Below are 15,870 nucleotides of genomic sequence, written 5' to 3' on the forward strand. Positions count from 1 at the left end.
AGAATTCCTTCTCCTCAGCCTAGTCTGGCCCAAGTCTGGAGAGAAGGCAATGGAGATTTGAGGTGGAGACCAGGTGTGGTGGCTACGCCTATGATCCCAGCACTTTGGGAGTCCGAAGCGGGTGGATCACCTGAGGCTAGGAATTTGAGACCAGCCTGGACAGCATGCTGAAACCCTATCTCTACTAAAAATACAAAAATTAGCCAGGCGTGGAGGCATGCGCCTGCAGTCCCAGCTACTTGGGAGGCTGAAGCACAAGAATTGCTTGAACCCGGGAGGCGGAGGTTGCAGTGAGCTGAGATCGCGCCACTGCTCTCCAGCCTGGGTCACAGAATGAGACTCTGTCTCAAAAAAAAAAAAAAAAAAAAAAATGAAGTGGAAAATGAGCTGGCAGGGGTGGTCAGGCAGTGGGTAAGCAATGAGGGTTCCTGAGCTGAGGAAGCAGGGGCTAGGGGAGGATGGGGGCTAGGGAGTCCTCAGAAGTTCCCGGAGATACTCCCTCACTGGACAGAGTGGGGTTCCCGACGACGTTACTTGAAGCCTGGGAGACGGCCTCTGCCCCTCACTGCTCCTCCCCCTCCTTAGGTCAACATTTATGTGTCCTAGACCTAGAGAGGTCCCAGGACACGCCACTGTCCCGCCTTCCCCACTGCCCGCCCCACTGGCCAGTCCCCACGCCCACACACCCAAGGCTGCCCCATCTGGCACTGATTATCCTGCTGCTGCCGCCACCGCTGCTGCTGCTCTGCAAAATTCAGCTGCTGCCTCTGTCTTGAGGACCCCAGCGCCTTTCCCCCAGGCCATGCTGCCTGCAGCCACAGCCTCCCTCCTGGGCCCCCTCCTCACTGCCTGGGCCCTGCTGCCTTTTGCCCAGGGCCAGACCCCCAACTATACCAGGTAGGTCTCTTGGCATCTTCCAGACAGCTCCAGTGAACTTAGGACCCCCAATTCCTTGGGGGTTATGCCTGGAGATATTTTGGGTTCCCTTGCTGACACACCCCTCCCCAGATTCCCCACCGCCTCACCCTTCTCTGGCCCCCAAATCCTCCCCATCTGCTGCAAGACCTTGGTCTCCTGCAGGCCATCACTGCTCCCGTTCCCCCACCTTCGTCCTCTGGTCTCTTAAGTCTCCCTACCCACCCAGATCCTTGGCCCCCCATAGAACCCAAGAGAGAGCCAAGCTCCTGAACTTGCCTGGTAGCTGGATTCCAGGAAGGAATTCGAGAGGGATTGTAGGGGGAGGAGGGGGCAGCGAGTGGAGACTTGGGAGTCAGAATCTGAAGTAGTTTGGAACAGGGGCAGGGCTAAGGTATGGAGCTCGCGGAGCCTGGCCTCCAGGTTCAATCAGAGGGCCATCGCCACTGCAGCTCCCTCCATCTCTCCACCCCCTTCCCCCCACCGCCTCGTGGCTGTGTCCACATCTGGAAGTAGTTAGGCGGCTCCTGTCCCTGGACTGCCAGGCAGAGTGAGGCGGGAGTCTGGAAGGGGGGCCGAGGAGGATTCCGGGAATTCCTGTTGGGGTGGGGGTGGGGACTCTGGAGGTTGGAGGGATGGTCGAGTTGCCAGGCCCACTTTTCCCTTACCTTTGTGGGAGTCTGGGACACCCCAGCCCTGTCCTGGCTGGTGGAAGCTGCCCCAGGTCTCTCAAGGCCTTTCCATTTCATCCCCCAGCTTCCCTCCTTGGAGTTTCATCCTCATCACCTCATCCCCATCTTGCCAGTGCTCCCCCGTCCCACCCGTCCGTGCTCTTTCCTGATCCCTTTTCTGTTCTCCAGACCCGTGTTCCTGTGCGGAGGGGATGTGAAGGGGGAATCAGGTTACGTGGCAAGTGAGGGGTTCCCCAACCTCTACCCCCCTAATAAGGAGTGCATCTGGACCATAACGGTGAGAAGCCCCTCTGGGCACTACCCCTTGTCAAAGTCTCAGAGGCAAAAAGGCCTGACTGCGAGGGGACCCCCTCCCCGCCCCCCGCCCTCCGCACCACCTTCTCAACCTGGGGCAGCTCCAAGTGTCTTCCCTCTGTCACTGAAGGCATCATTCCCACCGTAACACGCATCCTCTTAACCCTTCCCTCAAATCTTCATTCTCCAGTCCCTGGCCCTCCCTCCTCTTCCAAAGCCTCAGCTCTTGTTCCCTGCACAGGCCACCAGCAGAGCTGCAGAGACCAGGCCCTCTGCCCTGCACTCGCATGGAGGCCCCTTCCCGTTCAGTCCGTTTCTGCAAGAAACGCTTGGGGCAGAGGAGCTGCCCTCTGGCTGGGTTGTGTGGGGCCTGACTCTGTGGGTCCCCGCCTCTGTCCCCGCTATCAGGTCCCCGAGGGCCAGACTGTGTCCCTGTCATTCCGAGTCTTCGACCTGGAGCTGCACCCCGCCTGCCGCTACGATGCTCTGGAGGTCTTCGCTGGGTCTGGGACTTCCGGCCAGCGGCTCGGACGCTTTTGCGGGACCTTCCGGCCTGCGCCCCTAGTCGCCCCCGGCAACCAGGTGACCCTGAGGATGACGGCGGATGAGGGCACAGGAGGACGAGGCTTCCTGCTTTGGTACAGCGGGCGGGCCACCTCGGGCACTGGTGAGAACTCCCTCACCTCCGCCTTCCCCCCCTCCAGGCCCCGCCCCGGGCGCAGCCCCGCCCCCAGCCCTAACCTCCGCCCCGCCCACCCCGCGCCCCAGCGCCTAGGGCCCCTTACCTCCCTGACCCATTTTCCTCACTAACCGCCCCTTCAGTCCCTCCTCCCCGTCTTCTCTCCCCTCCTCCCGCACCCACCCATCCCCTCTTCCAGGGCCCCCCCCAGGCGCGAGGCGGAAATGGGTCACCGACCCGCGGGTGGAATGGGCGGCATGGGGTTACTGGGACGGTGAGTAACTGCCGGCCCCCGTCCGCAATCGGGCTCCCTCCGACGGGCGCGAGGGGGCACCCCAGGGCTGGGGGGACTAGGTTCCTCCGACCCGGGGGGGCCCCCTACACCCAGCCCTGGGCTCCCGATTGCGGTCCCATCACCCCCTCCTGGCGGCAGAAGTCTCTCTTGCAATGTTTCAGGCGGGGACCTCCCTAAAGGGGGCCTCGGGGGCTGTGCCCCAAGTCGAGGACACCCTCTCCAGCCTGAAAGGGGACTCTGCTGCAGGGCCGGGGAGATGGGATCTCCTAGGGGAAGAGGCGCGGTGCGGCCGCGGGTCGGGGAGGGGCCAGAAGGGGGCGTCCAGCCAGTTCCTCCTCCCGCTTCCACCGCCCGCCAGTGCGCCCTGCGGCCCCAGACTTCCCCGAGCCGCGCTCCTCCCGGCCGCTCTCTGCTAACCTGCCCCCGTCTTACCTCCCCTTCTTCTCGTCCCCTCATCCTGAGCCCCAGACATCCGAGCTGCCTGCCGGGGCTCCCAGCCTAGAGCTCTCCGCGAGCTGACCGAGGGTCTCCACCGCCCCCCACCCCCGCTCCTCTCTCCCCTCCCCAGAGCACCAATTTTGCGGGGGGCGGCTGGAGAAGGCCCAGGGAACCCTGACCACGCCCAACTGGCCCGAGTCCGATTACCCCCCGGGCATCAGCTGTTCCTGGCACATCATCGCGCCCCCGGACCAGGTACCGACCCTCCTCCCCGGGCTGCCCTAGGGGACCCAGGAGGCGCCCTCCAGCTTGCAGCCAGCAGAGATTTATTGAAGATCTGCTGTGTCCCGAACACTGCGCTTGCGCTGGTGGGCACCCAAAACAGCCCCAACCCCTGCATGCACGCAAACAAAAATGTAAAAATTACAACTGAGACAAGTCTCAGGAGAGCGAGGTACAGGGTCCTGGTATAACACGCGGGCCTGTCACTTGTGAGTGCGCCAGGACTTGACCTTGCCAACGACGACGACCAACGCCCCTGCAGGGTCCCATGGGTGTGTGTGGTCCTCCGTGCTGTGGTGTGAACGCCTTCAGGAAAGGGGCCCAGGGGACGCGGGAGGTGGGAGTGGGAGCTGCTGCAGGCACCCAGTAGAAAATGAGGTGCAGGCGCCCAGGGGTGTCCCGCCGCGCAGCCCCCGCCTCCGCCCGCCGCCAGGTCATCGCGCTGACCTTCGAGAAGTTTGACCTGGAGCCGGACACCTACTGCCGCTACGACTCCGTCAGCGTGTTCAACGGAGCCGTGAGCGACGACTCCCGGAGGCTGGGGAAGTTCTGCGGCGACGCAGTCCCGGGGTGAGGGGCGGGACCTGGGCAAGTCCGGGTGAGAGTCGGGGGACCGCGCGCACGCGGCTGTTTGGAGGGGCAGGGTTCAGCTTAAGGGACGGGATCTGAACCCCAGGGCTCCACACTGGCGAGGGGAGCAGGTTCGAGGCCAGGCAAAGAGGAGATTTGGCCCCGGGTCTGGGGTCCGCAGATAGAGAGGCGACTGGGGCTCTGCGAAGTCGGGACAAAGTTAAAAGGCCACCCGGCCAGGGGTAGTGGCTCATGCCTGTAATCACAGCACTTTGGGAGGCTGAAGCGGGAGGATCACCTGAGCTTAGGAATTCCAGACCAGCCTGGGCAACATGGCGCAACCTTGTCTGTACTAAAAATACAAAATAATTAGCTGGGCATGGTGGCGTGCCTGTAAGTCCCAGCAACTTGCGGGGCTGGGGCAGGATTACTTGAACCCAGAAGGTCAAGGCTGCAGTGAGCCGAGATGGAGCCACTGCACTCAAGCCTGGGAGACAAAGTGAGACCCTGTCTCAAACAAACAAAAAAGGTCACGGGGCTGAGAAGAGTGTGGTGCACACCCGCCCTGACACTTCCCCCAATGCTCGGTGGCCACCCGCAGTTCCATCTCCTCCGAAGGGAATGAACTCCTTGTCCAGTTCGTCTCAGATCTCAGTGTCACCGCTGACGGCTTCTCAGCCTCCTACAAGACCCTGCCGCGGGGCACTGCCAAAGGGCAAGGGCCCAGCCCCAAACCGGGAACTGAGCCCAAAGTCAAGCTGCCCCCCAAGTCCCAACCTCCAGAGAAAACAGAGGAAACTCCTTCAGCCCCTGGTGAGTCTGGGACAGGGGAGGAAGGGGAAACAGATTGAAGGGAGCCATTTCAAAAAGTTCTGACCTGGGCTGTGGCTCACACCTGTAATCCCAGCATTTTGGGAGGCCCAGGCAGCAGGATCGCTTAAGCCTAGGAGTTTACCATAGCAAGACCCTGTCTTTTCAAAAATAAAAAATTAGGCTGGGCTGGTGGCTCACGCCTGTAATCCCAGCACTTTGGGAGGCCAAGGCAGGCAGATCACCTGAGGTCAGGAGTTCAAGACCACCCCGGCTAACATGGCAATACCCCATCTCTACTAAAAATACAAAAATTAGCCAGGTGTGGTGGTACACACCTGTAATCCCAGCTACTCGGGAGGCTGAGGCAGGAGAGTCGCTTGAACCTGGGAGGTGGAGATTGTAGTGAGCTGAGATTGTGCCACTGCACTCCAGCTTGGGTTACAGAGTGAGATTCTGTCTCAAAACAAAAAAACAAACAAAAAAAACTTAGCCAGGCGTGTGGTCATAGCTACTCCGGAGGCTGAGGTGGGAGGATCGCTTGAGCTGGGAAGGTCGAGGCTTCAGTGAGCCATGACTGTGCCGCTGCACTCCAGCCTGGGCAATAGAGCAAAACTCCATCTTAAACAAAAGAGTTCCTCCTTGGCTACATTCACTCATTGATTCATCTGGTACTCACTGGTGCCTCCTTCCTCCCGACCACCCTTACTGGGTGCTGGGACCGGAAGCCCGACAAAGCTCTGAATAGTTCAAGTCAATGAGGCCGTTATGGGGACAGTGCTCCCTCCTACCTGCTGAGCAGGTCACCCTCCACCCTCCTCCCTCCTAGATGCACCCACCTGCCCAAAGCAGTGCCGCCGGACAGGCACCTTGCAGAGCAACTTCTGTGCCAGCAGCCTGGGTAAGAATACCCCCAACCCCATTCCAGCTCCTCGAACCACCTCCCGCTTCTGTTTCCAGTTCTGCCATCTGGAACCTCCCATCTCCTCATCTCTCACTCCCATTCCCCCACAGTGGTGACTGCGACAGTGAAGTCCATGGTTCGGGAGCCAGGGGAGGGCCTCGCCGTCACTGTCAGTCTTATTGGTGCTTATAAAACTGGAGGACTGGATCTGCCTTCTCCACCCACTGGTGCCTCCCTGAAGTTTTACGTGCCTTGCAAGCAGTGCCCCCCCATGAAGAAAGGTAACAGAGATGTGGGGAAATGGGGATGGGGCGAGCTAAGCCACAGGGAAACGTTCAAGGTGTGGAATCTTAAGACCTGCTGACAGGTCTCAAGAATAAGAGATCTCAACCCCTCCCTCCTTCTTCCAGGAGTCAGTTATCTGCTGATGGGCCAGGTAGAAGAGAACAGAGGCCCCGTCCTTCCTCCAGAGAGCTTTGTGGTTCTCCACCGGCCCAACCAGGACCAGATCCTCACCAACCTAAGCAAGAGGAAGTGCCCCTCCCAACCTGTGCGGGCTGCTGCCTCCCAGGACTGAGACGCAGGCCAGCCCCGGTCCCTAGCCCTCAGGCCTTCTTTCTTATCCAAATAAATGTTTCTTAACGAGGAGTGGGTCAGATCTCCATGCTTATGGTATTGGGGTCCATCTTGAGGATTTCTTTTCATTCATTAATTAATTCAACACATATTTACTATACAGAATAATCTTTTAAGAATGTGGCCAGGTGTGGCGGCTCACAGCTGTAATCCCAGCACAATGGGAGGCTGAGTCAGGAGGACTGTTGAGGCCAAGAGTTTAAGACCAGCCTGGGCAACATGGCAAAACCCCCTCTCCATAAAAAAAATACAAAAATTAGCCAGGCGTGGTGGTGCACACCTGTAGTCCCAGCTACTCAAGTTGAGATGGGAGGATCGCTTGATCCCGGGGAGGTACGACTGCAGTGAGCTGTGACTATGCCACTGTACTCCAGCTGGGGGAACACAGTGAGACCCTGTCTCAAAAAAAAAAGAATGTAAGTCACAGGCCAGGTGCAGTGGCTGATGCCTGTAATCCCAGCACTTTGAGAGGCTGAGGTGGGAGGATCACTTGAGGCCAGAAGTTTGAGATCAGTCTGGGCAACATGGCCAGATTCTGTCTTTACAAAAAATAATTAGCTGGGCGTGGTGGTACTCATCTGTGGTCCCAGCTACTCAGGAGGCTGATGTGGGAGGCTTGCTCGAGCCCAGGACTCTGAGGCTGCAGTGAGCTATGATCACACCACTGTACTCCAGCCTGAACAAAAGAGTAAGACTCTCTCTAAAAAAGTAAAAAGAAAAGATGTCACGTCTTGGCCGGGCGCGGTGGCTCATGCCTGTAATCCCAGCACTTTGAGAGGCCAAGGCAGGCAGATCACTTGAGGTCAGGAGTTTGAGACCAGCCTGGCCAACATGGTGAAACCCCGTCTCTACTAAAAATACAAAAAAATTAGCTGGGCGTGGTGGCGGGCGCCTGTTACTCGGGAGGCTGAGGCAAAAGAATTGCTTGAACTCAAGAGGTGGAGATTGCAGTGAGCTGAGATCGTGCCATTGCACTCCAGCCTGGCAACAGAGTGAGACTCCGTCTGATAAAAAAGAAAAGAAAATATGTCACATCTTTTTTTTTTTTTTGAGACAGAGTTTCACTCCTGTTGCCCAGGCTGGAGTGCAATGGCGCAATCTCGGCTCACTGCAAACTCCGCCTCCTGGGTTCAAATGATTCTCCTGCCTCAGCCTCCCGAGTAGCTGGGATTACAGGCGCGTACCACCACACCCAGCTAATTTTGTATTTTTAGTAGAGACGGAGTTTCTCCATGTTGGTCATGCTGGTCTCGAACTCCCAATCTCAGGTGATCCACACCCCCTTGGCCTCCCAAAGTGCTGGGATTGCAGGCGTGAGCCACCATGCCCAGCCGATTACGTCACATCTTGTCCTTCCTTTACTTAAAACTTTCCCCTAGTTTCCTAAGTCTTACCAAGGGTTCAAGGCCCTATATTATCTGCATTCTCTCTCCTGCCTCATAGCTTCATGTCTATTATCTCCCATGTATCATCTGTTCCAGTCACATTGGCAACTTCACAGTTTGTTGCCCATTTCTTTTTTTTTTTGAGATGGAGTCTCGCTCTGTCTCCCAGGCTGGAGCACAGTGGCATGATCTGGCTGGACTGCAGTGCAGTGGCGCTATCTCGGCTCACTGCAACCTCCGCCTCCTAGATTCAAGCGATTCTCCTGCCTCAGCCTCCTGAGTAGCTGGGACTACAGGCATGTGCCACCACGCCTGGCTAATTTTGTATTTTTAGTAGAGACAGGGTTTCACTATGTTGATCAGGCTGGTCTCGAATTCCTGACCTTGTGATCCGCCCGCCTCGGCCTCCCAAAGTGCTGGAATTACAGGGGTGAGCCACCACACCCGGCCTTGTTGCCCATTTCTAGTACACTTCTGTTTTAGCCTTTGCTGTTTCCTCTATCCAGAATTCTCTTCCATAGACATATCTCATGGTTCACTTCCTAAATCCAGTCAGATCTCTGCTCAAAGTTCATCCTAGTCACTCATTCATTTGTTCATTCCAAATGGCAGGCACTGTCATAAGTCCTAAAGATACAACAGAAAACTAAACAAAGTCCCTGCTCTTGTGAAAAGGAAAAAACATTCTACTGGAGGAGAGAGAAACAATAAAATAGGAGGTCATGTATCACTATAAGTGCTATTAAAAAAACAAATACAGGGCAGGGCGTGGTGGCTCACGCCTGTAATCCCAGCACTTCGGGAGGCCGAGGCGGGCGGATCACGAGGTCAGGAGATCGAGACCATCCTGGCTAACACGGTGAAACCCCGTCTCTACTAAAAATACAAAAAATTAGCCGCGCTTGGTGGCAGGCGCCTGTAGTCCCAGCTACTCGGGAGGCAGGAGAATGGTGTGAACCCGGGAGGCAGAGCTTGCAGTGAGCCGATATTGCGCCACTGCAGTCTGGCCTGGGTGAAAGAGCAAGACTCCGTCTCAAAAAAACAAAAAAAAAAAACAAAAAAAAAAACCCAAAAAAACAAAAACAAAAACAAATACAATTAGCCGGGTGTGAAGTTGCGCGCCTGTAGTCCCAGCTACTCAGAAGGCTGAGGCGGGAGGATTGGTTGAGCCCAACCAAGCAGGTGGAGACTGCAGTGAGCTATGATTGTACCACTGCCCTCCAGCCTGGGTGACAGAGCAAGACTGTCTCAAAAAAAAAAAAAAAAAAAAAAAAAGAAAAGAGAAAGAAAATGTAAAAGAGAACACGGGGATTCTACATAAGATGTTCAGAGGAGACTTTCAGATAAGATCAATTTTGTCTTTGCTCCATTGCTAACTGGGTGCCCTGAGAGACCCAGATTCTTCACAAGATGTTCAGAGGAGACTTTCAGATAAGATCAATTTTGTCTTTGCTCCATTGCTAACTGGGTGCCCTGAGAGACCCAGATTCTTCACCTTATCCAGGCTGTAAAAGGAGTTGAAAATTCGATGCAATTAAAGTGGCAGAGTTTAGCAAATCCTTTTTTAAAATATATAATTCCTCGAACAACATGGGTTTGAAATCAGCAAATCTTAATTCCCTGTGCAAATGTGAGTGATTTCCCACATCCCTTACAGGAAGGTGAGAAACAGGAGGCGAGACTTAGGCTAGAGTCCCAGATGGGAGGAACCTCCAACCCATAGAAAACAGACTTTGAGCCTGGGGAAGTGACAGTGGCTCTCATGCACTTTGGGAGGCTTAAGTGGGAGGATCGCTTGGGCCCAGGAGTTCGAGACCAGCCTGCACAACATAGCGAGATCGTCTCTACAAAAAATTACAAAAAGCCAGGCGTGGTGGTGCACGCCTGTAATCCCAGCTACTCAGGAGGCTGAGGCAGGAGAATCGCTTGAACCCAGGAGTTGGAGGCTGCAGTGAGCAATGATAGCGCCACTGCACTCCAGCCTGGGCGACAGAGTGAGACTCTGTCTCTAAAAAAGCAAAAAAGAGGCCAGGCATGGTGGCTCACGCCTGTAATCACAGCACTTGGGGAGGCTGAGGCGAGTGGATCGCCTGAGGTCAGGAGTTCGAGACCAGCCTGACCAACATGGTGAAACCCCGTCTCTACTAAAAATACAAAGAACTACCCGGGCGTGGTGGCGCACGCCTATAATCCCAGCTACTCGGGAGGCTGAGACAGGAGAATCGCTTGAACCCTGGAGGCGGTGGTTGCAGTGAGCCGAGATCCTGCCATTGCACTCCAGCCTGGGCGACAGAGCGAGACTTCGTCTCAAAAAAAAAAGCAAAAAAGGAAACAGGCTTGGTTCCTGCAGAGGCTTCTAGAGCCTGGAATTGAAGAGAAGGAAAAGGGCTTCCCGGTGGGAGACTGACTTGGACGGTCTCAAGAATAGGGAGGAAAGAACAAAGCCCAGTTCGAAACCCCGCCCCGGTTCTCTGAGTTACTTCAGGGCTCGAGTTGGAGCCAGCACAACTGTTACGTCACCGGAATCCAGCCAATCGCAGACGACAGAAGGAGGGCGTTCTGGTTGGTCTTTCAGCACACCAATCGGCGTATAGTTGCGGCAGAAACAAAGACGTCCTAGCCAATGACAGACGCCGTACGGCGGAAGTATAGAAAAGGACTCTCGGGAACATGTCACCATGAATCTGACCACAAGCTGACTGGCAGGTGCTTTGGCCACAAGGCGGGCATCCTAGCGCGAGCAACCGTTTCGAGGCAGAAGCCCGACGGCGCCCGTGTCCGAGCTTAGGGAGGGGCCGGAGACGCAAACACAGGTCTCCCAGGAAGCACGAGGCATCACAAGTCGCTCCGCAGCGGGCCGCTGCAGCGGGCGGAGTCTGGTTGGAGAGAGGAGGCGGGCGTCCGGGAACGCCCGGAAGGGGCGAGGCCAGCGGCGGGGCGGGGCTTATGGAGATCGCGAGCTGGGCCTGAGGAGAAGGCCGGGTTGGGAGCTGCGAGGGGCCGGGTTTAGCGGGGTGGGCGTGGCCGTCGAGGTGGGGCTCGGCTGGTCCGAAGGAACTTGGGGCAGAGCTGGAAGAGGGAAGGTCTTGGGGGCCCTGGGCCTGGGTCTGCGGGAGCCCCATCTAGCGGGGTTCCAAGGCGGCGGCGGCGTCAGTCCAGGCCCTGCCCCGGGAGCTCATCTTGTCCCCTTTCGCCCCTTACGCCCCCCAGCTCTGACTCCAGGCCCTGTCCCCTGAGCTCTGCCCTCGGATGTCCGACCGCCCAGAGCCTGCATGCGCCGTGGGGCGCCCCAGGACCAGGAGCTGGTGGGTCCGGGGCCCCCTGGGCGGGGGTCCCGGGGCGCCCCTCCTCCCTTGGGACCCGTTGTCCCGGTCCTGGTCTTTCCCCCGGATCTAGTATTCAGGGCGGACCAGCGGAGCGGACCCCGACAGCTGCTGACCCTCTATAACCCCACAGGAACTGCGCTTCGCTTCCGAGGTAAAGGGATCGGCGCCTCAGGGGGGCTGGTGGCCGGACACTGTGGGGCTGTGTTGGCTGGAGGAGTTAGATGGGTAGGGTTGGACGTCCAGCTTTGGTGGAGTGGGAAAGTCATGTCCAGCCTCCGGGGCAGAAGGCAGAGGGGACTCAAATGACCCACATGGTAGGGCTTGTCTGTGTGTGTCTCTATCCCCCAGTCCTGTGCACAGCACCTGCCAAATACACGGTGTTTGACGCAGAGGGATATGTGAAGCCCCAGTCTTGCATTGACATGTGAGTGAGCTGGGAGGGTGGGGAGGCTTGTGGAAGCCAGGGGTCGCTGCCACCTGTTGTCTGAGGTCTGAGACCTTGCCCTCCTTTAACCTGTTTGCCCTACCCTCTGCCTGTGCCCCTAAGGGAGAGACTTCTGGGGGGAGGCCCAGATTTCCTTGGATTACTGCCTCATTCACCCCAATGGGCTTCTCTCCTACCTTGGGACCAGTGTGATTCGCCATGTGGCACCCATTCCCAGCCACTATGATGTCCAGGACCGCTTCCGCATTGAGCTGTCTGAGGAAGGAGCTGAGGGCCGAGTGGTGGGACGCAAGGACATTACCTCCGTTCTGAGAGCCCCAGCGTACCCCCTTGAGCTTCAGGGACAGCCAGATCCAGCGCCTCACCCAGGGCCTCCTGCTGGGACACCACCACCCACGACCAGACACTTCCAGGAGCGTGAGTTGGGAGACTGGGATCTTGAGTTCTGTAGGGAGGGAGGAACTAGCATTTCCCTAGAGATGAGATAAATTGGATTTGAAGAAGTCTCCTGGTTCAGTCTTTTGTCTTTTGGTGGAAACATTCCTCCGAGTTGAGATTTTATATCAGGTGAGGGGGAAAAAGACTGACAGCTTCCCTAGTTTCTGACTTCTACTTAGAGGAAAAAGTTCTTCCTTGACTGTAACCGCAGTACTTCCTATCATGTGGTAGCTCAGTTCAGTTCAATAAGAAACCTGTATTGAGCAATTAACTCTGTACCAAGTTGTGTGCTGGGTATGAGATCAAGAGAGGTCCCTGCCTGCCGGATAGGTCCACAGAAGAGAGAAAATGAATGCTGAGGGACTGGAGGAGAGAGTTCTTGTGGTGATGGGGACAGAGGCTGTAGGAAGGAGAGGACACTTGCAGTGTACCCCTGGAGGGCAGTAAAAAGTAGATACAGGGTGCGGTGGCTCATGCCTATAATCCCAGTGCTTTGGGAGGCTGAGGTGGGCTGATAACCTGAGGCCAGGAGTTCAAGACCAGCCTGACCAACATGATGGAACCCCGTCTCTACTAAAAACACACAAAAATTAGCTGGGAGCGGTGGCTCGCACCTGTAATCCCAGCTAGTCGGGAGGCTAAGGCAGGAGAATCACTTGAACCTAGGGGGCAGAGGCTGCAGTGAGTCAGGATTGTGTGGCTGCACTCCAGCCTGGGTGCAACAGAGCGAGACTCCGTCTCAAAAAAAAAAAAAAAAAAAAGTAGATACAGGGTGTGGTGGCTCACACCTATAATCCCAGTGCTTTGGGAGGCTGAAGTGGTGGGAGGATTGCTTGAGGCCAGGAGTTCAAGATCAGCTTGGACAACATAGCAAAACCCTCTACAAACAACTTAAAAATTAGCCGGGCATGGTAGCATGAACCCATAGTCCCAGCTACTTAGGAGGCTAAGGCAGGAGGATCACCTGAGGCCAAGAGTTCCAGACCAGCCTGGGCAATGTAGTGAGACTCTATCTCTACAAAAAATAAAAGATAATTAAAAAAAAAAAAGTAGATACATCTTCCTTGTTCAGGCTTTTCCCTGGAGGACCTGGGCTGGGCAGGAGTGGGGGCTGCAGCATCTGATGAGTCTTGTTTCTCAGACCCCCGCCAGCAACTGGCCACCAGCTCCTTCCTCCTCTTCTTGCTGACGGGGATTGTCTCTGTGGCCTTCCTGCTGCTCCCACTCCAGGACGAACTCGGCAGCCAGCTGCCTCAAGTCCTGCACGTCTCCCTGGGACAAAAGTTGGTGGCCGCCTACGTCTTGGGTGAGGACAGTAGTGGCCAGGGACCCAGGCCCCAGGAAAAAGGGAGAAGGGACGGGAGGAGAGCTAACAGAGCCCCAGGGCTGCCCATGCAACCCTGTTCTTTCTTTGTCCCCCCTCCAGGCCTCCTCACCATGGTGTTCCTCCGGACCTGAGCTCCCTGCTCAACCCCCAGCCCACCCCACCCTCCCTGGGCAGGGTCTTGAGGCAGCCACTGTGATGCTCATAACTTACCTTGCCTGCTACCCTCTTCTCTTTCCTGTCTACTCCCCACTCCTCCCTGATAAAAAACACCCAGGGATTTGTACTCGTTTTCCAAGTCGAATAAAATACATTTTTAAAATGAAAATCAGAAACGTAGGGTACTTGCCCCTGTCGTCCCACTTCTTTTTTGGTACTCAGATATCCTCTAGTTCTCCCACCCCTGTTCCCAGGGGACCCAGGCCCTTGGGACAGTGATGAGGCCCAGAGAGGATTTAGAAGAGTTGGATCACTCCTGGTGCTTGCGTTGAAAAACTATGTGACCATGAGCAAATCATTTAATTTCTCTGAGCTGTAGATTCTACCTACAAAATGAGAGCATTGGGTAAGTTGATTCTCAAGATCCCCTTCAGCCCTGAAATAGGATTCTGTCCCTAAGCCAACGTATTTAACCTAAAAAGAAATGAATGAAAATACCACCTAATCCTGCCTGTGGTGGAACTCCTGTCCCACCATCTGGAGGCAACAAAGCCTTTCACCAGGGTTACCTGGGTGTTTACAACCCCTAGAATCCTTTTCTGCCTTTTGGACCCTATATCTGTTTTCCTGGGTCTTTCCTTTAAGACTTCAACTCCCTTGGCCGGGTGCAGTGGCTCACACCTGTAATCCCAGCACTTTGCAGGGCCGAGGCGGGTGGATCACTTGAGGCCAGGAGTTCGAAACCAGCCTGGCCAACATGGTGAAATCTTGTCTCTAAAAATACAAAAAATACACCCAACATGGTGAAATTTTGTCTCTAAAAATACAAAAATTAGCTGGACATGGTTGTGGGTGCCTGTAATCCCAGCTACTCAGGAGGCTGAGGGAAGAGAATCATTTGAACCTGAGAGGTGGAGGCTGCAGTGAGCTAAGATTGTGCCATTGCACTCCAGCCTGGGCAACACAGCAAGACTCCATCTAAAAAAAAGAAACAAGACTTCAACTCCCATGGATCAGAAACACCAAAGTCCCTACCAATATGGGGGAAATAGTATTGCTTGACATAACCTCACCTTAACCAGGCAAAAAAACAAAACAGACAAACAAAAAACTAGGGTACAGGAAAAGAATAAGATTTACAAAAGGCAAGCTTGCAGCTCACCTGCCCTCCTTCAGGTGCAGGGCGAGGAGGAACAGAGGAAGAGGGAGAGTGACCAGACTCAGTGGCTCACATCTGTAATCCCAGTGCTTTGAGAGGCCAAGGTGGGAGGACTGCCTGAGCCCAGGGGTTCAAGACCAGCCTGGACAACATAGCAAGACCCCATTGCTACAAAAAAAAATAAAAAGGAGGAGGGAGAGCCAGTGACTCTGGGCAGATGGTTGACTGGGAACAAAGAACAGCAAGATATTAAGACAGACCCAGGCTGTCACAGCACTGGAAGGTGATCAGTTGTTCCAGCTTTACTTTAGGGGCATTGGGACCTGCTCACTCCCCTGGGAGTCTTCTCCCTCTCACACCCAGAACTGGCTCTAGTGGGGTGTGGCCCTGATACTGCATGGAGAATGGGTGTGCCGTTTGTGTCCAGGAGTCTGGGGACAGCTCTTGCCATAGCCCAGGAAACTCCTTTGCTAAATTACATGTGTATGGAAGATATCCATTCACACCAGTCTGGATGCGCCCAGGTCCCCAAAACGCATTTGAAGTGCCACATAGGTTAATGGTCCTGTGAGTACTTGTGAAAAGACCTTGTTACTGGTGTGGTCAGGAAGGCTTTCTGAGGGGCTGGGGGCAGGGGCTCACGCCTGTAATCCCAGTGCTTTGAGAGGCCAGAGCAGTAGAAGAGCTTGAGGCCAGAAGTTCAACACTAGCCTGGACAATATAACAAGATCCTGTCTCTAAAAAAATTTTTTTTTTTTTTGAGATGGAGTCTCGCTCTGTCGCCCAGGCTGGAGTGCAGTGGTGCAATGAAGGCTCACTGGAACCTCCACCTCCTGGGTTCAAGTGATTCTCCTGCCTCAGCCTCCTTTGTAGCTAGGACTACAGATGTGCACCGCCACCCCTGACTTATTTTTGTATAATTATAGAGAGGGCTTCACCATGTTGGCCAGGCTGATCTCAAACTGCTGACCTCAGGCCCACCTCGGCCTCCCAAAGTGCTGGGATTACAGGCATGAGCCACCACACCTGGCATTTTTTTTTTTAATTAGCCGGGCATGGTGGCTCACACTTGCAGTCCCAGCTACTCAGGAGGCTGAGGTCAGAGGATCTCTTGAACCC

The 15,870-nt window shown here is 55.5% G+C and overlaps 2 protein-coding genes across 8 annotated transcripts; both read left to right on the forward strand.

The window, feature by feature from the left end:
- Positions 1–595: 595 nt before the first annotated feature.
- On the forward strand, positions 596–6,527 carry PCOLCE (procollagen C-endopeptidase enhancer). Of its 2 annotated transcripts, XM_063668174.1 has the most exons (10): positions 761–897; positions 1,776–1,884; positions 2,310–2,568; positions 2,780–2,854; positions 3,444–3,568; positions 4,029–4,165; positions 4,767–4,978; positions 5,805–5,876; positions 5,990–6,160; positions 6,290–6,527. In XM_063668174.1, exons 1-10 carry the CDS (start codon positions 803–805, stop codon positions 6,454–6,456), a joined length of 1,422 nt encoding a protein of 473 aa, XP_063524244.1. In that variant the 5' UTR covers positions 761–802; the 3' UTR covers positions 6,457–6,527. The 2 variants fall into 2 exon arrangements, with proteins under 2 accessions (XP_054352344.1, XP_063524244.1); XM_054496369.1 differs by lacking the exon at positions 2,780–2,854 and having other exon boundaries at positions 596–897.
- A 3,896-nt stretch (positions 6,528–10,423) lies between these two features.
- On the forward strand, positions 10,424–13,768 carry MOSPD3 (motile sperm domain containing 3). 6 transcript variants are annotated; one of them, XM_054496379.2, is made up of 6 exons: positions 10,424–10,606; positions 11,111–11,377; positions 11,575–11,650; positions 11,859–12,088; positions 13,251–13,415; positions 13,536–13,768. In XM_054496379.2, the coding sequence occupies exons 2-6, from the start codon at positions 11,173–11,175 to the stop codon at positions 13,565–13,567; spliced, it is 708 nt and encodes a 235-aa protein (XP_054352354.1). In that variant the 5' UTR covers positions 10,424–10,606; positions 11,111–11,172; the 3' UTR covers positions 13,568–13,768. The 6 variants fall into 6 exon arrangements, with proteins under 6 accessions (XP_054352354.1, XP_054352349.1, XP_054352351.1 ...); XM_054496374.2 differs by having other exon boundaries at positions 10,495–10,606; positions 11,545–11,650; XM_054496376.2 differs by having other exon boundaries at positions 10,548–10,713; positions 11,545–11,650.
- Positions 13,769–15,870: the final 2,102 nt, after the last annotated feature.

Source organism: Pongo pygmaeus, chromosome 6, assembly GCF_028885625.2.
Source record: "Pongo pygmaeus isolate AG05252 chromosome 6, NHGRI_mPonPyg2-v2.0_pri, whole genome shotgun sequence".
NCBI lineage: Eukaryota > Metazoa > Chordata > Mammalia > Primates > Hominidae > Pongo > Pongo pygmaeus.

Bases quoted from the DNA above. Each gene is read 5' to 3' on its own strand.
- MOSPD3 (XM_054496374.2), top strand. From the start codon at position 11,173: ATGCGCCGTGGGGCGCCCCAGGACCAGGAGCTGGTGGGTCCGGGGCCC. The intron at 11,378-11,544 runs GTAAAGGGATCG...CCCACATGGTAG, and splicing joins AACTGCGCTTCGCTTCCGAG to GGCTTGTCTGTGTGTGTCTC. The intron at 11,651-11,858 runs GTGAGTGAGCTG...CCTTGGGACCAG, and splicing joins CCCCAGTCTTGCATTGACAT to TGTGATTCGCCATGTGGCAC.
- PCOLCE (XM_054496369.1), top strand. From the start codon at position 596: ATGTGTCCTAGACCTAGAGAGGTCCCAGGACACGCCACTGTCCCGCCT. The intron at 2,569-3,443 runs GTGAGAACTCCC...TCCCCTCCCCAG, and splicing joins GCGGGCCACCTCGGGCACTG to AGCACCAATTTTGCGGGGGG. The intron at 5,877-5,989 runs GTAAGAATACCC...ATTCCCCCACAG, and splicing joins CTTCTGTGCCAGCAGCCTGG to TGGTGACTGCGACAGTGAAG.